The sequence below is a fragment of the Taudactylus pleione genome, unplaced genomic scaffold (assembly GCF_031769625.1).
Source record: "Taudactylus pleione unplaced genomic scaffold, aTauple2 ptg000624l, whole genome shotgun sequence".
Lineage (NCBI taxonomy): Eukaryota > Metazoa > Chordata > Amphibia > Anura > Myobatrachidae > Taudactylus > Taudactylus pleione.
The window spans coordinates 620280-644998 of record NW_028285026.1 but is presented as its reverse complement, the minus strand read 5'-3'; the positions used below and the strand labels follow the sequence as shown (position 1 = coordinate 644998).

The 24719-nt window shown below is 48.8% G+C and overlaps 1 protein-coding gene across 2 annotated transcripts in view; it reads left to right on the top strand.

The window, feature by feature from the left end:
* RAD18 (RAD18 E3 ubiquitin protein ligase) overlaps positions 1–24719 on the top strand; it is a 338638-nt gene that overhangs the window by 32117 nt on the left and 281802 nt on the right. For both annotated transcript variants that reach the window (XM_088454631.1, XM_088454630.1), the window contains exon 4: positions 2851–2921. In XM_088454631.1, the coding sequence (XP_088310757.1) occupies positions 2851–2921 (71 nt within the window). The remainder of the gene's footprint in view (positions 1–2850; positions 2922–24719) is intronic.

Below are 24719 nucleotides of genomic sequence, written 5' to 3'. Positions count from 1 at the left end.
AAGTACAGGCACAAGGGCTGATTCCGAGGCGGACGCTAGTATAACATTGGGTGCAAGCAATCAATGGGTTACTTCTGCGCATGCGTCCCGATGGTTGTCGCCGAGTGACGTTTATTGAAATTACACAGATTCATGCAGCTGCCACGGGTTTTATTTATTTAATTTATTAACAGTTTGTTATATAGCGCAACATATTCCGTTGCGCTTTACAATTGGAAACATTAATAGAACAAAACTGGGTAATAACAGACAGATAGGTAGGAAGGCCCTGCTCGCAAGCTTACACTCAGCATCCAGGACGCCGGCTGGGGGGGGTGGCAGATGGCGGATGGCTATCTGCAGTGGACGTGTCGGTGTCAGGTACTGCGGCTCCACGGACAATTCTGCTCCTGCCGTAGGCGGCTGATAGCGAGTCTTTGTGCGCCCATCAACAGATTTACGGGAGTTTCAATAGGACTCCCATTGGCCATGGCATAACCCGGCTGCGACAAAAGTTGCAGCAGCTTCGCCACTGAATCGGACCCACGGTGTTTTGTTATCAAGTAAAAAAAAAAAATACAGCTCTTGCGTGCATTCATTTTTTTATAATGTGCTCTTTTTTTTCCCTTCAGGTTGCAGATTTTATTTTTAATTCGTTAAATAAACTTCCCAGCCTCCCACCTACACTGTACTTTTCCTGCATTTAGATTCGGCTGATTGCCGAGAGCACAGAAGCTTTTAAACTAACTTGCTGTAGTTTTAACCCTGCGATTCAGCTGCTGTGGGCCACAGCCGGTCAGTTATCAGAGGAGACTTCCTGCAGGTGACGGGTGAGTCCCATAACTCTCCCCCTCATCCAGATATAGGGCATCCATCGCAGGGCATATTGCTGCCTGTACTTATCCATGGACGCGGATCATTCCCCCTTCCCCCGGTCTCTTCGTGTATGAATTGATTGCGATGGGTTACAACTGATTTACTTGCGTGCCTCAGGGGGCAGCGGTGTGGGTCTCCGTGAAAATTTTGGAAATGTTCCGGAAATAATTTTTCTACGTTAATTGCTTCCTTATGTGAGTAACGCTCCATAATATAAGGATATGAAACTTTTTCTGTGCAAAGAGCAACTGCAGGAAAGAGTTACTTGTCCTTGGGCATAATCTTTATTAGCAATATTCATTTATGCCTTTCTATCAATGCAGTAAGAGCCTAAAAGCCGTATTCAATTTGAGCGGACTTTCCGTCTATTTTGCAGGCGGAAAAGTATCGCCCGCGTATCCCCGCATTCAATTTGAAAGTAGGCGAAAACGGGACCCTACGAAACTTGAACAAGCAGAAAGTCCTGTCAGATTTGGGGAAATCAGCCTGACACCCCCCAAAAGATGCTCTGACATGGGGGTTCCCTATGGTACCCCCCGATTTGGCTTGTTGAAGGTATTTGGTGTTTTTAAACGGGCTCAATAGCGGCTAAATAGCGTTTTTCTATACGTGGTGCAGAATAGGATTCAGGAGGGTTTTTTTGCAGAAAATAACTTATCCCAGCAAATTTAGGGTACTTGAAAATGGGGGTCAGTATACTTTCAAGTTCCTAAAGTTAAGTTTAAAAAAATTGTGAAAATCCACCTGCCGCAATCACCTGCAATGAAAAAAACACCTGGGGCGTACTTGGGGACCCCCCTGGAGTCTATTTCGCTAGTTTTTAACTTTGTCCCCCCCTTTTTTTTTTTTCGCCCCCAAATTGAAAGTGATTTTTGTGGGTGTTAAGTGTTTTATTATTATTATAATTTTTTTACGCAGTTTACCTTTGGGGGACTGTCTGAAGGCTGCACGGGGGTTCCCGCAACGTTGCACCCAAAATCCCCAATTCTGCACTTTTATTTTTCCGCCTGCTATTCATGGGCGAAACTTTTTTGCCTATTTCACTGCATTGACTTTCCGCCTAGGCGGAACGTCTTTCAAATTGAATACGGCGATACTTTTCCGACTGGCGAAATTACGTCATCGGCGAAACTTTTTCACCGATTCCGGCTTGCTGCTCCAAATTGAATACGGGCCTAAGTCGGACACAGTGTCGTCCATGTTGTGTTTTTTGCCGTAGTAGTCTGTGTGACTTTATGCTAATGCCGGTATCAGCCCTTCCCCAGGTGTACATCCGTGTTGCTTCTGATTGTGGAAGTATCGAGATGCCCTTTAGATGCTGTAATACAGCTTGGGTGTATCTTTAGATGCATCCATCATTTGCATCCATCTAAACTTATACCAGTCTCGTGCTAGGTCCAGAATCGCCCATCAGAGCACGACCTCCAATGCAAAAGATGAATCATCTTAGTTTGCAGCCAGTTATGCGTCGAGCATGCAACGCTTTATAACACGCCAATAAGATTGTGCATCTGTGTGTATATAAAAGCCAACAGTTGTGAGCGGTTATGAAGCCTTGGAATATCACCCCCCACTTCTTAGTATATAGTCACTTCAAGGGGACATTTATCCCTAATGTAACAGGCCTAAGCACAGTACCCGGTGGATCTTTAAAGATGGCGGACCATGGTGCTGGTGGGGTGGTGACACCTGACTGTATGACCTCTTCTGGTCAGCTGTTGCTGTGTCTCTCAGACACTCCACAAAGACTGAAAATACAGGTAGACCTCTCCTTTGACATTATTTTTACATTTGTTTTAACCAAGTATATAAAAGAGAAAAGAGAAAAAAAAAAAAAATCACCGCTTGGGAATAACCATGTGGGTGCGGAGTGTGACTTTTCTTTAATGCTGGACTCCATTATTGTTTCTGTAATTCTTTAAAACCAACGTACACTGACTGACTGAACACCTCCCCCCTGTACCAGGTCTGATTGTTGTGTCTCTTCTTTGATAGACGGTCACAGAGCCCGAGTTACGAAATAACCGCATATTGGACGAGCTGGTGAAAACCTATGTCGCTGCCAGGTATGTCTGTCTCTCCTGCTTTCATATCTAATAATCACTTCTCACAATGAAAGGGGATAATCTCCTACGTCTCATATTGTTTCTCCGGCTCTAGCAACCTCCAGATGTCTCGCCATTCTGGGGATAGAGTTATGCTGGGAGCCGAGACCCTGTATGTGATTTATCCTCTCTTATGTCGGCCTTTAGATACCTACGCGCAGCCTTTTGGGGGAAGAAACACGTTCTACAGTGGAAGCTCTTTACATTTGTGTGCATTATTTATTACCAATGCTGACGTTTCAGGTTTCCATTAAGCCTCCTGTAAAGTAGGATCTCCTGGAGCCTCTCGCTGGTTTCTGGTTTCACCCTGTGTGACACATGCAGTCTGGATGGGCCTCTCCCCATATATTTGGGGGGGAAATAGGCGGCTTAGACACGTTGTACCTAGAACATCACCGGTGAGACTGCCAGTAACCCTATTTTTATCTTCTTCTTGTGGTTGTTTAATTTGTAACATTAATGTAAGAGTTAAGTGATGAAAGCGTAGCATATAGTGTCATGCATCCATTCCATTGTTTGGCTCACTCCTGATCCCCCTGATCTCCAAAAGAGCCCTCCTGTACAACGATCCCCCTGATCTCCAGCAGAGCCCTCCTGTACAACGATCCCCCTGATCTCCAGCAGAGCCCTCCTGTACAACGATCCCCCTGATCTCCAGCAGAGCCCTCCTGTACAACGTTCCCCCTTATCTCCAGCAGAGCCCTCCTGTACAACGATCCCCCTTGTCTCCAGCAGAGCCCTCCTGTACAACGATCCTCCTGATTTCCAGCAGAGCCCTCCTGTACAACAATCCCCCTTATCTCCAGCAGAGCCCTCCTGTACAACCACCCCCCTGATCTCCAGCAGAGCCCTCCTGTACAACCATCCCCCTTATCTCCAGCAGAGCCCTCCTGTACAACCATTCCCCTTATCTCCAGCAGAGCCCTCCTGTACAACCATTCCCCTTATCTCCAGCAGAGCCCTCCTGTACAACGTTCCCCCTGATCTCCAGCAGAGCCCTCCTGTACAACGTTCCCCCTGATCTCCAGCAGAGCCCTCCTGTACAACCACCCCCCTTATCTCCAGCAGAGCCCTCCTGTACAACCATCCCCCTTATCTCCAGCAGAGCCCTCCTGTACAACCACCCCCCTTATCTCCAGCAGAGCCCTCCTGTACAACCACCCCCCTTATCTCCAGCAGAGCCCTCCTGTACAACCACCCCCCTGATCTCCAGCAGAGCCCTCCTGTACAACCACCCCCCTGATCTCCAGCAGAGCCCTCCTGTACAACCACCCCCCTGATCTCCAGCAGAGCCCTCCTGTACAACCACCCCCCTGATCTCCAGCAGAGCCCTCCTGTACAACCACCCCCCTGATCTCCAGCAGAGCCCTCCTATACAACCATCCCCCTGATCTCCAGCAGAGCCCTCCTGTACAACGATCCCCCTGATCTCCAGCAGAGCCCTCCTGTACAACGATCCCCCTGATCTCCAGCAGAGCCCTCCTGTACAACGATCCCCCTGATCTCCAGCAGAGCCCTCCTGTACAACGATCCCCCTGATCTCCAGCAGAGCCCTCCTGTACAACGATCCCCCTGATCTCCAGCAGAGCCCTCCTGTACAACGATCCCCCTGATCTCCAGCAGAGCCCTCCTGTACAACCACCCCCCTGATCTCCAGCAGAGCCCTCCTGTACAACGATCCCCCTGATCTCCAGCAGAGCCCTCCTGTACAACGATCCCCCTGATCTCCAGCAGAGCCCTCCTGTACAACCATCCCCCTTATCTCCAGCAGAGCCCTCCTGTACAACGCAGTAGACTGATGTACAGTGTCATCACCCTTTATTTTGCTGGTCTTCAACAGTAGGTTATCATTGGCTACTTCTAGTGGCGGCGCTGCCCAGCGATGCCGCTCACTTTAATGTGGCGTCCTCTTGGAGCCGCTTATGATTCTTGGGCATTTTGCAGCTGCTCCAGCACCTTTTTGTTGGTTTCTCTGGCTGAATCCTCCCAGAACGCTTACCGCGGATCAGGATTCCTGAATTGCTGGAAGAGTGCTGACTCTGGAACGCTGGGCTCAGTACAAAACAGCCGGAGAATGGTTTAGAGTGTGAGCTTTGTTCTGTTTGTCATTGGTTGTGCACGGACAGGCGTGGCCACAGTAACTGTATTTATTGGCTCAGTTAGCTCTTAGGACAGCGGTTTCAAGTACATATACTCTTGCCACAAGTATGCACACATTACTTAGGCTACTAGTCCTGTTATTTATACTGTCTGGTTTTATACCACCTTACTTGCACAGTCCTGGCTGCCCCCTTATCTCGCCCTCCTTATATGTCCATGAGGGTCTACCTGGGACATTTTGCAATTCAGTTGCAAAGGGTTGTTTCTCCTGCCCAGAACTACGTCCGGGGCTTTGTCGTGGCGTTTAAGGAGGCAACGCTTCTTCCGTGTTTATTATAATCCTCCCCAGTCTCTGACGTTGTAGTGGCCTTGGGTAGATCTCTGGATCGCTGCACTTTACTGACACCCCTGTGCACGAGTGGTGTTTTGCTCTTCAGGAAACAATGGGCCTGATTGACTACGGAATGCAACTGCGAATGCAAAAGCGATTACGCGTGCAGTTCAACTGTGATAGTATGCTAATCCATTGCGATCGCAATGCCATTCGCAGCACTACACAAGGACGCCCACTTTCTTACACACATCCGTATTGTTTAGCAAGACTGCGAAACCATCGGTACAATCGAGTACCATGGCAGCCTCACGCACACTTGCACAAGCCCTGACCTTACTCAGAAATTGCTAACTTCCACGCACGCTATCAGAGCTCAGGCTGCGTAGGCTATTGCTGTGGATAATTTATGCACGCCCCCCTGCAATGGCGTTGAAACGCACTGGCACGGCTGCGTTCGCCCGACCACCCTCTCGTTACCACCCACAAACGGCTAGTTCGGGCACTGCGATGCATGCGCAGTACGCAACAATCGGACCACTGCGTGCGTAATCGCAGTTGAGTACGGTAGTGAATGAGGCCCAATGATCCCTAGTGTGCTGACTAATTTCCCCCATATACAGGATAAAATAAGTGAGCACCTATGTCAGGGCTTGATAAATCCCAGGGGCCAGGTCGCCATGGCTACCAGATTTTGCAGTGAAGGAGGAAGCAGATCCTCATTAGCCCCTGCGGAGATTCGTGCCTATAGTATTGCGGCGTTCATTTCATGCACAGGAAGGAGTGCATGTGCTGTGTGTCGCCTGCGGTGACTGCTGTGCCTGTGTCCGTCCCGGCCTGCGCTGACTCCTCCTGTCCTTCTCTGAGCCCTGCTGTCTGTCCCAGTCTACGCTGATCCCCCTGTACGTCCCGGCTGTCTACTGTCTCCTATCTCCGGCTGCATAGAGCTCTCCGGTAGTAGGGTCTATGCGTGGCCAGGGATTGCGGAGCGGCATCGGAGGGATAGTGGTGTGACCACGAGGGGAGGGGGGTTCTGTTGTACTTTCTGGCACCATTATTTTATATGAAATGTGGTCCGTTATTACTGGAGGGTGGGGGGTGGAGCAGGGGAGCTGTGCAGAGATGTGAGGGGGCCTCCATGTTACTGTATCCATTCAACTGTGACCATTTGTGGACTAGTATAGTGTGTATAACACACAGAGCTGTGCTCCTCACTCACTCCTGCAATTTTTTTTGGAGGGGACAGTGATCTGGCTCCTACACTTTTTCATCCTGGCTCCTAGATTTTAGAAAAATTTGTCAAGCCCTGAGTTATATGCACATAATCATGGATATATTCCAGGTATACACTGGAACAAATGTGCACTTTCCAGTAAGTACAGTTAGTCCTTTACATTCTTTCATTGGTCCCGAATTACCCTTTATTGTTGTCTTATAACTGTGTATTAGAGAAGTGTCTCTAATCCCTCCTGCTCTGACCATTTTACATGTAGTTAGTTTGCTGATAGCGCTGTCAGTCTGCCTTATTTTCCTAGCGCTGAAGCATTTTCCAGATCCCCTTTTATCAGTAATAAATTTGGCACATCATTGGGTAATAACTCCGGTAATATAATGCTTACCAACCGCCGCTGCATGACAGACAGTGGCCTAATATATATCTGTTGTTACCGCTAGTAATATTGATAATCTGTAATGGCAGGAACATGAATGTGCGCCAGCGTTACGCATAGTCTGCACTCATAATAACAGGTTCTCGCTAGAAATTGTTAAACAAAACCAAATTTAGTAACTTCGATTACCTGGCAAAAAAGCTGAACTGTAAAAAAAACGTTGTGAACGCAAATATGAACGGGTTAAATGGGAAGCCATCGGCCATTGATACGAGAGGTTAGTGAAAATACCTAATAATTATAAATATTTCAGGATTTCTTTGCAACCGCTATGGAAGACCATCTCCACTCAGAGAGGTAAAGTTTAGTTTTGGCAAAGACCGCAAAAGTCCAGCGCCGCTCTCCTCTCTGAATGAGAGTATCACGCAGATTGTCTTTCTATAATTCTATTTCCTGGAATTACATCCACATGAAACGTATCCTATAATTTTTAAATGGCTTTGATTTTCAACGGAGTATACTGATGCCACAATTGAACCGAGCAATCAAATCTCATGCTGGATCATTCTGCCCATTTTGCTAGATAGGCTTCATTTGAACTCTTTAATATGTCGTTAATTTTAATCAGACTTTTTGTTGTTCGGCGATTTTTAAATCCGTCTGAAAGAAAGCATGCTATGCTCTGGGCACAACTAAAGCATTTATTGTGATTGCATTTTGTTTTGAGGTTAAGCATCTGTACATTTACATATGGAATTATGCAGATTGCTGTATAATCTAATTTGTTTCCTCTCTGCAAACAAATGGAACCTTTTCTGCAGAAATCCTGGTTTGGGCTCCTGGCTCTGATTGATTTAGTGCTGCGAGGCCGTAAACCCAGCGAGTCCTCGGCACAACACACACAACACACTTCACAGGGTATTGATTGGCTGTTTAATTTCTTTTTTACCCCTGCCAGTTTTTATACTGTGTTTTTTCATTTGCAACGTTCACCTATTCCACACATTGCAGCTGGAGAATTGATCTGCACCTTGTAAATAAAGCTGTTTTATTTCCGTACTAAAAACAAATGGAATCTTCCCAACACTTGTTATACACCCACGCAAAAGGCGCAGTTTCGTATTAAACGCCAAGTCGCTGAATGATTACAGTTTATTGATGTGCTGGGCTTACCCAGCTTGTGTCAGTCTTTGTGCAAACCGCTTGAATTCTTTATCCCTGTAACCGGTCCACATAATCGGGTTCTAGTACACAGGGCAAACTTTTGAGAGCCTGTGCCCTAAGCACAACTTGGATTTGCTTCTAAATACCCTGGTAAATCTGTGCAGTTTTGTAATACGTTGATATATTATTGGAAATAGTTGGCAGGCTACAGGTCTCCTATAGTTCTCACCTGGATATGCAATAAGATAATTATCTATAGATGTTATATATGTTTTGTATATAAATGTCCGGCGCACACCACTCCCACGCACTGCGGCTGGGACGTATGCGCAGTCCACCGATAATCCCTCAATTGCATTAATATCGGAATAGTGTACAACTCGGGCTCATAGTGTTTCATTTATGTGTAAATCTTGATTCAGTCACCTTTACCTGAAGTGTCTTATTCTTGCAGTTTATGTTTTGTTGGAGATTGCAGCTGTTATATCGCATGTTAGATCTTCCTGAGTATTAATGTTAGGTCACCTTTTATGCTCTGATTAGCTGATCCTGTTGTATGTAAGTAACAGCACCTGAGTTAGACACCGTGAGGAATTGGGACAAGATACTCTATTACATGTAATGAGATACAGCTTCTGTGCGCGACTGCTGTAGTAACATAGTGGTTAGATATGTACACACGCTTACTGTCTTCTCATAACTTTCACTCTCCAAACAGGATCTCAGTCTGTGGCTTCCTGCTGCCTCCATTCCTCTCCTCACATCATGTCACTGCCCCTGTCACATGCAGCCCTGTCCTCACTGACACATCACTCATCTCCTGATATACTCTGTGCTGCTGGGGACCCTGCTCCTTCCACTATATAACTCTGTGTGAGGCTTCCTGGTGCCTCCATTCCCCTCCTCACATCATGTCACTGCCCCTGTCACATGCAGCCCTGTCCTCACTAACACATCACTCATCTCCTGATATACTCTGTGCTGCTGGGGGGACCCTGCTCCTCCCACTATATAACTCTGTCTGTGATTTCCTGCTGCCTCCATTCCCCTCCTCACATCATGTCACTGCCCCTGTCACATGCAGCACTGCCCTCACTGACTTATTATTATTATGCCTTATTTATATGGCGCCACAAGGGTTCCGCAGCGCCATACAATGTACATAAACAAATGAGCACACAAGAAAACAGTTATTAACAGCACAAACAATGCAGGACAGATACATGATTAATACATTGCTGCATAACACTTAGATAAGTAGCATGGTGTCGGCAACCAAGGGTGGGGTTCTGTTGTACATTAAAGAATATTTAAGTGAAGGAGAAGCACATGAGGGAAGAGGGCCCTGCTCGTGAGACCTTACATTCTAAAGGGAGGGGTCAGACAGACAGGGGTGACACAGATGGGCTGGATACAAGGGTGACAGTAATATAACATTTATGGAAAGGTTAGTTTAAACTTAAGAGGAAAAGACGAGTTGATTACTTATCTCCTGATATACTCTGTGCTGCTGGGAGACCCGCTCCTTCCACTATATAACTCTGTCTGTGGCTCCCTGCTGCCTCCATTTCCATCCTTGTGACCATTCTAATCTGTTTGGCTATAAATTGGTTTAATCCCACACACTTGAAGGCTGGACACACATACATGTAGCAGATGGGGATATGATATAAACGTTGCACTTCCCCTAGTCAAACATACCTTTAAAACAGGGGGGGGGGGGGGAAACTTTTTTCTGCCGAGGGCCATTTTGATATATATATAACATTATTCTCAAGCTCGGTGCAGTTCACGCCCCCTCCACGTGATGTCACATGGAGGCGGGGTCGCAATCGCTGGTGGTTACCGCAATGCCCGCAGTATCCTGAGGATGCTCTGGGGAGCTGAAAGGGCAGCGGTGTGACCGTCTGAAGCTTCCAGGCGGCACTGCTGCATAGCTTCTGGCTGCAGGGTGCCATTCTAGGAAAAGCTCCGAGGGCCAGACCAAAATGATTCCGCCGGCCTTATACGGCCCCCGGGCCTGAGGTTCCCCATCCCTGCTTTCAAAGTTAGGAATTCTGATAGCAGCAGAGTTGCGCTTTGCTCAAATATTTTCCTTTTCCTGGCAATATTAAATTATATCTTCAACCTCCCCCCACCGCCCCCTCCCCCTTTATAAAATCGTTCTGATGCCCCTGGATGTGCCTGATGGTGGATTCAGTGACGCAAATAGCTTTAAACATAACTTCGTAATAGATGTTTTTACCTGCTGTAAATCGATGTCTCTGATAACATTTATAAGTATTAATTACATGGTGCAAGTATTTTATAAGCACATTAATTTACACCCCAGGTCTTGATGTGAAACCTGTGGTTCGTGCTGCCATTGACCTGAAACGATTATGCATTGAATACTTGCACTGGAAAGGATGTGCTTTATGGTGGCGCTGTGTTCCTTATAAGCTGGCCTTGGATGTTTGTTTTGTCTATTTGCTCCAGGGCTGGATCACATTAAAAGACCTGATGTATTATACAAAAGTGTTAGAGGGATGCATTCAGCGAACGGCCTGCCAAATGGGAAACCATGCTTTATAAATAAACGACGGCCTAGGACAGATTGTGGCTGTGAGATGATTTCTTCACCTTTGCTGAATTGTGTTTCAGTCCAGGGGCAGACAAAGGGCCTGATTCAGACCCACTCGCGAGCGGCTGTCCGCTCGCAAGTGGGTCGATGTTCTGCACTGAGCATGCGCACGACGGAGGGAGTTCCGTCGTGCGCATGCGCCAGACGCGACGAGCGAAGGAAAGTCCTTCGCTCGTTGTGTCTGATCAAAGGGGGCGTGCTGTCGATGTTGATTGACAGCACGCCCCCTTTGGTAGGCGTGCCGGGGGCGTGCCTCCCTGACGGGGGCGTTCCCACGGGAACGCCTCCCGTCAGAAGCCGGCCCACTGACATCACTAGTGATGTCAGTGGGAGTGATTTTGGCTCTGATAGAGCCAAAATCACTCCGGAGCTTGCGGTTGAAAACCTCAACCGCAGGCTCCGGCTCGCAATTTCGATGGTCGTGATGGTCTCGACCATCGCGGCCATCAAAATGCACGCTCGTATAGCCTGTGGGTGGTGACCCACAGCTATACGAGCGTCCAGAAGGACGCTCCATTTTCATGGAGGCCGGCCCTCATTCAGAGCGTGCGCTCTGCTCAGAGCGTACGGCTCTGAATGAGGGCCAAAGTTCCTTATGTAGCATATATCGGACAGAATCCCATACTAAAAACCTTGGTGGGGGCTACCATGTTCCCCCCAAATTTCACCCCAAATTTGGGGAATAAGTTATGATTTTCGACTCTAAGGGACATATTCAATTAGCGCTAATTGCCGCTCCAGACCTATTCAATTAGCGGGGATACCCCGTGCGCGAGTCCCCGCAGTTGGACTTTACCTCACAGCTCATGGAGGTGTGCGGCAAAATCCGCCAAATCAGGCTAGCGCGTGGGGAAAAACCCCATTGATTCCGCAGTTTACTTGGAATCAGTGTTTCCGCGAGTGAGTCCCGATTTTTCGGCACGGTAAAAAGGCTATTTTATTGAATGGCTTTTCCCCGCGGCGTGGGGATTTTTTGCCGGCAATTGGTCGCGGGGTAAGCCCCGCGGCTAAATGAATATGCCCCTTAAATAACACAAAAATTTGAAATAAAAAAAAAAACGAATAAAGGTTGAATATTCATAAACTGCCTTAGTACAGATCAAGCCCCTATATATCAGTAGTATATATAAACTGCTGTGTATGACGGAGCTGAATAATATACTTTACACTGTATAACTGGAGTGGAACTATATATGTCCCCAGCATGCCGGGCCATGCCCCCTTACCTCCTGCAACCATGTCAGGAAAGAGGAGCTTCTCTAACTGAGCAGACACTGAATGACTGACCGCCGGACATCCTTCCTTTGCAAAAAATGCACTGTGATTGCTGGAATGATACATAAAGGCATCTGATGTCACAGCTTCACCTTGTGGTATTCCACAGACCCTTTTAGGACATTGGACCTCATTCAGAGGCGGTCGCAAGAAGCGATCGCTCTCTCTGAATGAGGGCGGCCGCTTCTAGTGTTTTGGGGCGGCCTCCTGGTCGCACGCTAAGCTGTTGGTTACCACCCACAGCTTAGCTTGCGACCAGGGTGATGGTCGCGATGGTGATCCCCATCGCGTCCATCGGGGCTTGCGACCAGTCCCTAAGGTTGGGTCTGGGCACTCGCAAGCCCCAGGGAGCTTCCTGCTCTGATCGAGCAGGAAGCTCCCCACTGACATCACTGATGTCAGTGCGGCCGCCCACAAAACGGTAGGCGTTCCTAAAGGAACGCCTCCATTTTGGAAACCATCCCCCCCGGCCCGCCTACAAAATGGGGCGAGCTGTCGATCAACATCGACAGCCGCCCCTTTTGTAGTGAGCTCCGGAGCGACAGAGTTTCTCTGTCACTCCGGGGGTTTGCGCACGCGCAGCGCGGCCGCTGTACGTGCGCAGGGCCACCCATCGACCCGGTTGCGAGCACTTCGGTGCTTGCGACCGGGTCTGAATGACCGCCCTTGTCCTAAGGGTGTGGGAGGAGCTTAGGACTTCACGAGATTATATATTTTTCTCGATATAGTTTTATCTTCATTGTTCTTATTTCTAAACAAGTTAATGTGGGGTTTTAGCAGCCATTTAACCATCTGATCTCTATAACAGCGAGGATAATATAACTGGGCAATCCCTGGGGTCCTGACCTGAGAGCCTCATGTGCAGCCTGATCGACTGGAACCTCCCCAATTTGTAGCAGATTGAAAATGCCAACCTTTCCAGCCTGCACCAACAACTACACCATATTATCTATGGCGTCACGCTATTCACTCCACAATGAGTCATTGCGCCCTTTTGCAAACTCCAAAGCCTGTTGCTTCCCACATCTCCTGATACGCAGATCAAAAAAAGCGCAACAGATCTCGCTGTCCAGACGGCCCTTTAGTGCAACATGTTAGTTTTGTAAAATGCTTTTATGTTCAAATAAAGTGCCAACATCTTATGCAGTGTTTATATATTGGGAGTATCTTGATACAGTCTGTGACCTGAAGCCGAAGATGTCCCTGCCCATTTGAGCTTACAATCTAAGAAGTGAGGGGAACACTTGACGTATAAGGTAGCTACTCATGGGGACACATTTTAATGGCTGTAAGCCGTGTGCTCTGGGCAGTTATGATTACTGGATCTGTGATCTCTGTGATCCATAGGCTAAAAGAAAAATTGGTTATTCCCAGTGTCTTGGTGACTATTTATCCCTGTTTTCAGCCAAATGTTTTATTGCCATAATTCCATATGACCATTTAGTATTTAACAGCCTGCGAGGAAAGACATTAGAAGACACAGTGTAACTTGTACTTTAAGCTGTTTGTATTTTTCTGCTGACGGCCATAGGTTGAATAATTCATAACGCTGCTCCGTGATTGAGCTGCGCTGTACGGTATCGTCAGCAGTGTCCTGGTGAAGGTGCAGCGCTGATATATTAGGCCGTGCGGATTTTGTCTGTTAGGTTATAGGGTCAGGGAGATAGAAGATGACGAATTGCCAGATCTTAGTGGGATGCTCAGGAAGCAGAAGAAGAAGAGAAGCTCTTTCATTAAGTCAATAATTCTGAATAATGGAAATTCAGGAAATGTGATTTCATTCCGGTTGTTCAGGCATTCATTACATTGCTTCTCCATGAGGGTATGACATTTAATAAGAAGTATTTGCTTTTTAGACAGTAAATGTAATGCTGAGAGGTTACTGGTATAATTAGAACCGGCTGTAAGATCCTGCTTAGTGTACGCCTGTGCAGAAGCCGGTTTTGGAGGTTCCGGTGCCTCTGTTGGAGATACTAAAGCGTCACGTGGGAATTGCGCACATCCATCATGTTAGTCGTCATTTTATTTGTGGTGGTTGTTCTGCAGAGTAATTAGTGCTGTAATTTCTCCCGATCAAATAGGAACAGTCTCCCGTCCTTGTTGGCTATTAAGCTACAAGTATTTTATGTTGGTAAATATGTTTGGTGTGTGCGCTCTCTGCTAGAGGTCAGATAGGAGATGCCCCTCTAAATAAACAGTCTTCACACCGCATTTCTGGTCCCCGGGGCCACTTCTATATGTTAAATACGTCAATATGCAGAGAGAGTCGGTACATCTTTTTGTAGTGCAAACATTTAATTATTACATCAAGGTCCAACTTCCTACCACTGTAATTATACCCATTTAAATTAATTAAACTCTAATTTTTCTACTTAAGTTACTGATTTTAATGTAACCTTCATGGCTTATAATAAGTGCGAAGACATAGATACTGTCTGCATTATGTGGCAGCTTTGTTTTGTGTGTGTATAAAGCTTTGTTTTGTGTGTATTATGTGGCAGCTTTGTTTTGTGTGTATTATGTGGCAGCTTTGTTTTGTGTGTATATTGTGGCAGCTTTGTTTTGTGTGTATTATGTGGCAGCTTTGTTTTGTGTGTATTATGTGGCAGCTTTGTTGTGTGTGTGTGTGTGTGTGTGTATAAAGCTTTTTTTTGTGAGTATTATGTGGCAGCTTTGTTGTGTGTCTATTATGTGGCAGCTTTGTTTTGTGTGTATTATGTGGCAGCTTTGTTTTGTGTGTATTATGTGGCAGCTTTGTTTTGTGTGTATTATGTGGCAGCTTTGTTTTGTGAGTATTATGTGGCAGCTTTGTTGTGTGTCTATTATGTGGCAGCTTTGTTTTGTGTGTATTATGTGGCAGCTTTGTTTTGTGTGTATTATGTGGCAGCTTTGTTTTGTGTGTATTATGTGGCAGCTTTGTTTTGTGAGTATTATGTGGCAGCTTTGTTTTGTGTGTATTATGTGGCAGCCTTGTTTTGTGTGTATTATGTGGCAGCCATGTTTTGTGTGTATTATGTGGCAGCTTTGTTTTGTGTGTATTATGTGGCAGCTTGTTTTTTTTGCTGCACATAGAAATTTGCACAAAACGCATCCCATTGTGAGTATAGGGTGAGACCCAGTCTTTGCCCGCTCAGAACTGGTGCAAAATGCAAGTTTTTTTTATTAAATTTTTCTTGAGAAGTGGCACGGCAAGGAACACCCCTAAATATGCACCTTCTCCACCCTTTATCTTGCTTCCATAATCAAACCATTTGCTTTGTGCTCAAATTCATATCTAGGCGTACACTTGTACGAATCAACCAGGCTGCATGGGCTGTTCCAAGCGTGTTTGTGTCGTCCTGCGACTGGCCACTTTCATGTTTCGTGTTAATTGGTGCACACGCAAAGGCGGGACCTGGGTCCTCCTAACTCCTCCAATACGGGCTGCTAAAAGTGCAGCCTTTGGAGCCCACCAGGACCCACTCCTACAAATGTGGAAGGAACGTCTGCTATTAGGAGTTGAGTGTGTATTGGGATGGTGGCGGGGTAATACTTTAGCATAGCTGCAGTGGAATACCAGGGTAACAGTAAACAGTGTATTTTACATGAAAACTTTTCCGTTGTGAAGTTCAGTGGTCTTATAGCCATCAGGTGTTCTCTTGCTAAGGTCGCAGAGCTGTTCTCTCTCTTCTCTTCACGTTTCTGAGTGGATAATTTACACCAAGGCTGTATATCATAGCCGCTGCGTTCAATCCTCTGGGGTATTGTCACAACACATAAAAGCAAAACTAAATCGATACTGTATCTTATTGCCTTTTATACAGTTTTATTGTTGTGCCATACGTCTTTGGGCGACTCGTATGTATTATAACCTCAGGCTGCCCAGCTGGGTGTATTAAGACTTTTATTAGTTGGAATCATTGGTGTTTGCTTGAAGCTGTAAACAGTTACTTGTTTCTGGAACAGTGTTTTTTTTTTTTTTTTGCTTTATGCTGCAGAAATGTCTCTGTTTGAATCTCTGGCTCCTGTTTGTACATTGCACACAGCTGCCGTGCCCAGTAATGCTAATGCATGAAGCCGCCTTGAAATTTATTGAGACCCCCCACCGGTGGCTTCGCAGATCCAAGCAAGTGCATACAGACACGCAGCGCTGGCGGCAGATTCGACAATCGATCATCTGAGTAATCCTATTGTCGCGCAGATGTACTGTAGGCAGATACACACCCTGAAAACTGTTGCAACGCGCCCACATTTTTGTCGCTGCTCCCTGTTAAGTTCCACAAAATTGTCAATCACTTGTGCATAAATCCTCACTACAACCATAGGCACATTTGATCGCAGTCCTATCGCTGTCTGCTCATTGCTTCTAAAGGTGCCCACACACATACCGATGTCCTCACGGTACGATTTTATGGCCAATTTCCTCATGAACTTTCACGGGAGCTCCCTTGCTGTCGTGATCACGATTTGGAGTTAAAAATGTCCAATCTGACTAAAGATCTATCTTGCAGCCAATGCATTGTATCTCAGATTGGCTAATCTGCCCTACAGCACGGCAGATCAGAAGATGCGATGTACGACGAGCGGGGACGCGCATCATGCTCGTGAGTATAAACTCAGGAATTTTTACTTTTTTTACCCGATTTGTCGTCACGATTCGTCGAAATCGGCCAAATCGTTTAAAATGTCGCTATGTGTGTGGGCACCTTAAGACATATGATCCACCAATAATCACTCCAGTGTGTACATGTCTGACTCAAGCCCACTAAGTATGGTTACCCTTTTAAAATAGGTTGTTACATTGTAGACAAAGGAGCGATAATGTTGGGATATATCCAATGAAACCTCAGTGATCTAATAAAATCGAAGGCATCAGGGGGTATCTGTATGTTATACCATCGGACCGAAGCCTGGCGTATGAAATACTGATGCCGGAAGGCCAGCAGATGGAGATCCCGACAGGGTAAGTATTAACCTTATCCTTACCCCTCTCTCCCCACCCCCATCCCCCTCCTTCCCTCCCTCCCCCTAAAGCTAACCCTCCCTTAGTGGTGCCTAACCTCCCCCCCTAGTGTCTAAGCCTAGCCTCCCCCCAGGGGTGCCTAAGCTTAACCCCCCCCTCCCTGCACCCTCAACATAACCCTCCCGGGAGGAGGTGCTTCTCCCTAACCTCCCCCCGTGGTGCCTGACGCTAACCCCCTCCCTTTCCCTGGCCCATCCCGGGGCGGTGCCTAGCCCTAAGTCCCTCCGGGAGTCTCTATAACTAACCCTCCACCCCCCAAACCCCCACCCCCCCGCGGCTAACAGCTCCCAAAACACATGGCTTACCTACGTTCGGTATGCCCGGTGTCAGGATTTCGGCGTGGGGCTAATGATAGGCATCGTTATTTAGACGCCTATCATTAGTCCCTTGCCGGGCTTTCACTGTCGGGATGCCGGCGATTGGCATGTCGACCGCCGGCTTCCTCACTACATCCCCATCATCGCCCGATGCAAAGTGGTGCGAAGAATATTTTAATGTAAACGCCTAACTGGCTGCTGTTTATTGCCATCATTGCTGCGTATTCTTAGCACGCCTTTTACGGGAAAGTTGCCTTCTTGGGGATGGAGGGAGGATAAATAATGCTTTTCTACTTCAGGGTCCATAGGGTATCCACAGGATACCTTGGGGTATAGGTGTGACGTCAGTCATCGGGCACCATAGAGTTAAGCTTTCAGCCTCCCAGGATGCACTAGGGTCCCCCTCCTATACCCCGCCCCCGAGCCAAGGCACCTCAGTTTAGTTTGGTGCCCGGCCGGAGTCGGGTGCACCTGTTGGAGTGGGGGCTAGAAGAGCCCCTGAAGCTTTTTCTTCATGCAGCTGTGGCTGCACATCTGGATGAACAGCATGGACAGTCAGTCCTGACGTCCATGCTGTCTTCCCTACACCCCCGCCGGTACCAGAACGCCGGTACCGATCCGGGGATGCTGGTGAGCATCTGGGGTCACAGCTAGCGGTGACCCCAGATGTTCTGGACCATGGCCGGATTCAAGGGGGACAGCAGGTAAGCAGCGGGGTCCCGCGGTGGGTCCCCGCTGTCACATGGTCCAGAGTCCCCAGGCAGGGGGCTCCCTGGGGACTGGCTGCAGCGTGGAGCCAGGTATTGAACCTGCGCTTCCACTACCCCCTGGGACAGCGGACCGCAGCAGAGCGGTAGCGCTGCAGCGTCCCGGGGGTTAAATGCATGCCAGGGGAGCGCGCCTTCCCTGTCTCACAGCCAGCGCCTCCCCCGCTGCACACAGCCCTCTCTGCACACTGCTGACTGGTCCTGTAGCAGCGCTCCTCCCCCAGGCCAGCCTCCTCTCTGCTCCTCGGCGGCCATCTTTTCAACGCATGGTGAACGCTGCTGGAAGCGCTGGACGGAAGCATTGTGGTCTGGGTCCCTCCGCAAACCTCTCCTCCGATTGGGTCAGGTCTGTGTATGCTGCGCTGTGTCCTACCAGGCCCTGTGTCTGTGTAGTTGAGTGATCAGCGCTGTTAGTGCAGGAATTGATTTTTCTTTGCATTGTATGTGACTGTGCTAGCGCTGCTGCCTGTAACTTTTCTTCTAACTGTCAGCTTTATTACTGTCCCTGTCCTTTCTGCTAAGCCCTTGCGGTGCGGTGCTGCAGGGTGGTCTCTCGCCTATTTAATATATAATTGGTGTATAATTGGTGAGAGGGGTCACATACTTGGTGCCATCATGTCTGAAAGTGATTTTCCTCTCCGCCTACAGTGTACTACGTGTAAAGTACTGTTAGCGGAGGGGGAGGGTAGCGCGGAGGGCCTCTGCCGGCAGTGTTTGTCTATGGCGCGGCCTATTACGGTTACAGCACCGGTACAGGAGCCGCCCTGGGCTTGTTTCGCTCAGGCGCTTACAACCTTGGTGGGCCAGTTAGCTCCGCAGCCCGCGTTTCCGCCGATGGGTTTGTCCCAGCAGTCAGTGGTGTCGTCACCCATGCAGGGTTTCCCACGACAATTGGTGGTACCCCACAGTCTCCCTATTTTACCCGCTCCCAGTTTCTCAGGAGCCGGCGTGGGTTAACTCCCTGACGAGTTCTGTACAGCACTTGTCAGATGTGTTGCAAGGGGAGTCTGTGATGCGGCCGCATAAACGGCCGGTGGCGTCTCTGTCGGCTGCTTATGAGGATGACGAGGGGACGTCTGATGATGGGGAGATTCTGGATCCTTACGATCAGGAACCTCTCCATACTAAGGACGCTGACGCTAAGTCCGCACAGCCTTGGTGATTGAGGACGAAGTTCCCCCAGCGGCTAAATCCAAGTATGCCTTTTTTTAAAGATGTGAAGGGCGATGCCACAGTCTTTCCTCTTTCGGGTCAGTTAGTGGACCATTTAGAGGAGGCGTGGAAACAGCCTGGCAAAAGATACCAGCCGCAGAGGCGCCTGGCAGTGGCTTATCCGTTTGCGGATAATTATTTTGCAAAGTGGGAATCCCCTCCACAGGTGGATTCTCACGTAACCCGTCTTGTCCGTAGTGCCACATTGCCGATGCCATCCATGTCCTCCCTTAAGGATGCTACGGACCGCAAGGTGGAGATCTGCCTGAAGTCCGCTTATTCCCTTGTGGGGGGGGGGGGGGGGGGCAGCACGGCTGGCTATGGCCATTTGCTGGGTTGCCAGTGCGATGGAGCGCTGGGCGGATTCATTAGAGGCGTCTTATGATTCCGACTGTCCGGCCGAACAGGCGGAGTTGATTGGTAATCTCCGTGATTCGGCCACTTATATCAACGAGGCGGCCTTAGACATTAGTACTCTGGTGTCTAGAATTTCTTCAGCAACTGTGGCTGCTCGTCGCACCTTGTGGCTGCGATCCTGGAAGGCGGACGCAGATTCCAAAAAGGGTTTGGAGGAGTTGCCATTTACTGGAGAAGTTCTCTTCAGTCCGGATCTGGACAAGATTGTGGCCACGCTGGCGGCAGCCAAATCGGCTTGTCTCCCGTCGGCCGCTGCTCCTTCTGGTTCTGGACCATCGTCCTTTCGGTCTTATAGGGCCCAGGGCAGGCCCAAACCACAGTCTTTTCCTCGACAGGCTGGCCCTAAGAAATCGGCCAAGCCCCGGAAGCAGGCATGGAGTACCAGACGTCCGGCCCCTAAGCCAGATGACAAGCCTGCGGCCTGACGGTCCGGGCCTCCCTTTGGGGGATCCCAAAGTGGGAGGCCGCCTGCTGCAGTTCGCCCAGTGTTGGTCGGTCACTACGACAGACACTTGGGTTCTCGAGGTGGTCTCCCACGGGTACGCCCTCTCTTTCCGGCACAGACCCCTGGCTCGATTCTTCACCACGGGTCTACGATCAGACCGGAACAAGGCCACGGAGCTGCGGAAGGTATTGCACACTATGCTCCAGGCTGAAGTTATAGAGCCTGTTCCATTCTCCCAGAGGGGCCAGGGTTTCTATTCAAATCTTTTTTTGGTACAGAAACCCAATGGGTCGTATCGTCCGATTCTCAACCTCAAGGCTCTCAACAAGTCTTTGCGGGTTCCGAAGTTTCGGATGGAGACCCTACGGTCCATCATTCTGGCGCTGGAACCTGGGGACTACATGGTGTCATTGGACATACAGGACGCTTACCTGCATGTCCCTATTCTTTTGCGCCATCAACAGTTCCTCAGGTTTGCAATCCGCAGCGACCACTTCCAGTTTCGGGCGTTACCTTTTGGCCTGGCGACAGCGCCACGTGTGTTCACCAAGGTGATGGCGGTCATGGCGGCTTCTCTGCGGCTGCAGGGAGTCCGTATGTTTGCCGTACTTGGACAACCTTTTATTGGTGGCAGGATCTCCAGAGCTCCTTCTACGCCACTTGGACCTGACCATTGCGCTACTGCAACGGCACGGCTGGCTAATCAACTGGCAGAAGTCCACTCTAATCCCGTCTCGGCGGATTCTGCACCTCGGAGCCTTATTGGACTCGGAACAGCAAAGGATCTTCGTGTCGGGGGGAAAAGATCTCTGCTTTACAGTCGAGGGTGTGCAGTTGTCTGCACAGCCGCCGGGTGTTTCTACACTCGGCGATGAGGTTACTGGGCTCCATGGTGTCGGTGTTCGACATGGTGGAATATGCCCAGTTTCACTCCAGACCTCTGCAGCACCTGATCCTGTCCAAGTGGAACGGGCTACCTCAGTCTCTGAAGTCCCAGACGATTGTGCTCACCCCGGAGGTTCGCCTGTCCCTTGCCTGGTGGTTACAGACGACCCATCTCAGCAAGGACGTCCGTTCTGGGTTCCAAATTGGGTCCTGTTGACAACGGACTGGGGAGCAGTTTCGGGTCTACACTTGTTCCAGGGCAGGTGGACGCCGACAGAAGCGGAGCTTCCAATCAATATCTTGGAACTCCGTGCGGTCTTCAATGCTCTCCAGCAGGCACATCGGGTTCTCCAGGGTCGTCCGGTACAGGTCCAGTCGGACAACGCTACCACTGTGGCCTACTTAAACAGGCAAGGAGGAACCCGAAGTCGAGCGGCTCTCGTGGAGGTCTCTCGGTTCCTGGTATGGGCGGAGCGCAATCTTCCGGCCATATCAGCGGTCTTCATCCTGGGAGTGCTAAATTGGGAGGCGGACTTTCTAAGACGCCAGGACGTTCATCCGGGGGAATGGTCCCTGCACCCGGACGTTTTTCAACTGCTGGTGGACAGATGGGGTCTTCCAGAGATCGACCTCATGGCATCCCGGCACAACAACAAGTTGCCGGTGTACGGGTCTTGCACAAGAGACGAAGGGACGTCTCTGGTGGATGCTCTCCGTCCGGTGGACGTTCCGGTTCGCATACCTGTTCCCTCCGGTCTCCCTTCTTCCACGGGTAATCCGGAAATTCAAACAGGAAGTAGGGACGCTCCTGTTGATAGCTCCCGCGTGGCCCAGACGGCACTGGTTCTCAGACCTTCAGGGTCTGTCCGTGGACAGTCCTCTGCGGTGGCCGATACGACCGGACCTTCTGTCACAGGGTCCTTGTCTTCACCCGGACCTGACTCGGCTGTCTTTGATGGCGTGGCTATTAAGACAGCCATGCTGAGGTCCAGGGGGTTTTCCAGCTCTGTGGTGCGTACCATGTTACGAGCTCGGAAGCCGTCTTCCGCGAGGATATACCATCGCGTGTGGCATGTGTTCTTCCAGTGGTGTCGACCGAGAGGTTATGCACCGCTGGAATTTCGTCTGTCTCGGATACTCGCCTTCCTACAAGCGGGACTAGATCATGGGCTTCGCCTTGCTTCTTTGAAGGTACAGGTTTCGGCCCTGTCTGTCTGGTTTCACCGTAGGATTGCTACAATCCCGGATGTGCGCACCTTTATGCAAGGTGTTCTCCGCATTCAGCCGCCCTTTGTTCCACCTGTGGCGCCTTGGGATTTGGCTGTGGTCCTGAGGGCTCTCCAGAGACCGCCGTTTGAACCACTGGGCTCAGTGGATCTTAAATGGCTAACAGCTAAGACTGTTTTCCTTCTGGCTATTGCTTCGGCCAGACGTGTTTCTGATTTAGGGGCTCTTTCTTGTAAACCCCCTTTCTTGGTTTTTCATGGGAACAGGACAGTGCTCCGCACTCGGCCCGAGTTTCTTCCCAAAGTTGTTTCCCAGTTTCATGTTAACGAGGAAATCGTTGTTCCGGCCTTTAACTCACCTGGTCTGTCAGTGGGTGAGGCCTCTTTGGATGTCGTGCGGGCCTTAAGGACTTATGTTGACCGCACTTCTTCGTTTCGGAAGTCGGACGCCTTGTTTGTCCTCTATGGCTTCCGTAAATAGGGTTGGCCTGCTTCAAAGCAATCTTTGGCGGCCTGGATCCATATGGCTATTTCTGAAGCTTATCTTCATGAAGGCCTGCCGGTTCCTCCTTCTGTGAATGCTCATTCCACTAGGTCTGTGGGTCCTTCGTGGGCAGCTCGACGTGGTGCCTCTGCAGTCCAGATCTGCAAGGTTGCTACGTGGTCCTCTGTCCATACCTTCGTGAGGTATTACAGGTTTGACACCTTCGCCTCTCAGGATGCTTCCTTCGGGCGGCGGATTCTCCTTTCTGCACAGGAGCGTCCCCACCCTTAAAGGATACTGCTTTGGGACATCCCCAAGGTTTCCTGTGGATACCCTATGGACCCTGAAGTAGAAAATATGAGATATGGTAAGAACTTACCCTTGTTATCTCTATTTCTACGAATTCCATAGGGTTCCACATGACTCCCGCCCTGTCACACCTGTGCTGCAGATGGGCTTTGCTCTGGTCACCGGTTTTTCCGTCTCCCTCTGGTGAGAATGTGATTCTTGTGTGTGTCCAGATCTTTTTTTCTCTCTCTTCCTTCTCCTCCTCCGGCCTATGGCTTGGTAACTAACTGAGGTGCCTTGGCTCGGGGGCGGGGTATAGGAGGGGGACCCTAGTGCATCATGGGAGGCTGAAAGCTTAACTCTATGGTGCCCGATGACTGACGTCACACCTATACCCCAAGGTATCCTGTGGAACCCTATGGACTTCGTAGAAATAGAGATAACAAGGGTAAGTTCTTACCATATCTCATATTATTTCATGTTTTGCTAATATAGCCCCTGTGCTGTGGAATGGCTTACTAGGTACACCCTGGTGCAGCATATAGCACCTGCCCTGAACTCAGCAGTGATAAAGATTGACCCTATTTTATAATCTACAGATAATCTCTTAAATTCCTGCAAGAGACTTTGTTGAAGGCGCCCATCGCCCCGAGTGTCGGTGAAGTGCTGTGTGGTCATACCGTTCAGGTTCTACTTTGTATTTTATTCCTGTCCTCTTTACCCAATGTCTCCTCTTGCTGATGGCGAATGGCTTCAATGGTTTCCAGTCTGAACACATTAAGATGTAGCGTTACATTGAGGACATCTTGAAATGTCCTTAATACATTCGCAGTTAGTGTATTTTTATAATGGTTCTGATGTACCCCAGAACTTTACCATCTGTAGAGATGATAGAACCTGCTGACACGTGCCGGGTGCTGCTTTTAGGCCAATCTCACTGTGTCATATATATTTTTATCTCTACGTTTCTGTCTGTACTGTGCTACACTTCAGGTAGAGACAGGTGAGAAACAGATTTAGGTCCCATTACCAGATCACCTGCTGGTACCTGACAGGTATAGGATATATGTATGTGCTATTCATTTTTTGAGAACTTTAAAAGAATCTTCTAGCAGCACAGATAAATATACAGTATATATTTCCTTTTTTCTGTTATATACTGTCCAGTATATATTTCTGTTTTACTGTAAATAAATATATACAGTCTATATTTCTCTTTCAAAAGCTTGTATCTCTGTGGATAATCATTACATCCTCCAAGCCACACAGTGAAACTTTACATCACAGTTAAGCAACCTGTTGCTCTCCAGCGACTGGGACACTACAAGTCCCAGCATGTCCTGTCATACAGTTGCTGGACAGCCACTGGTTGTAGTAAGGGAATCGGTACGGGATAAAGCAGTCGGGAAGCTGGCTATCGGGATTAAGACAGCCGGTTTCCCGATTGCATCCCGTCTTAAGTCTGGCTTAAATGTAAACACAATGCAGAGAGCCCGGCTATTGGCTGGGCCAATATCTACGAGCCTTGCTGCCAGTCATTTTGCTAGGAAGTAGGGACATCACTGAAGGTCCCGATTTTACTTCTGCCTCGAAATGGTCACATGCACTGTTTT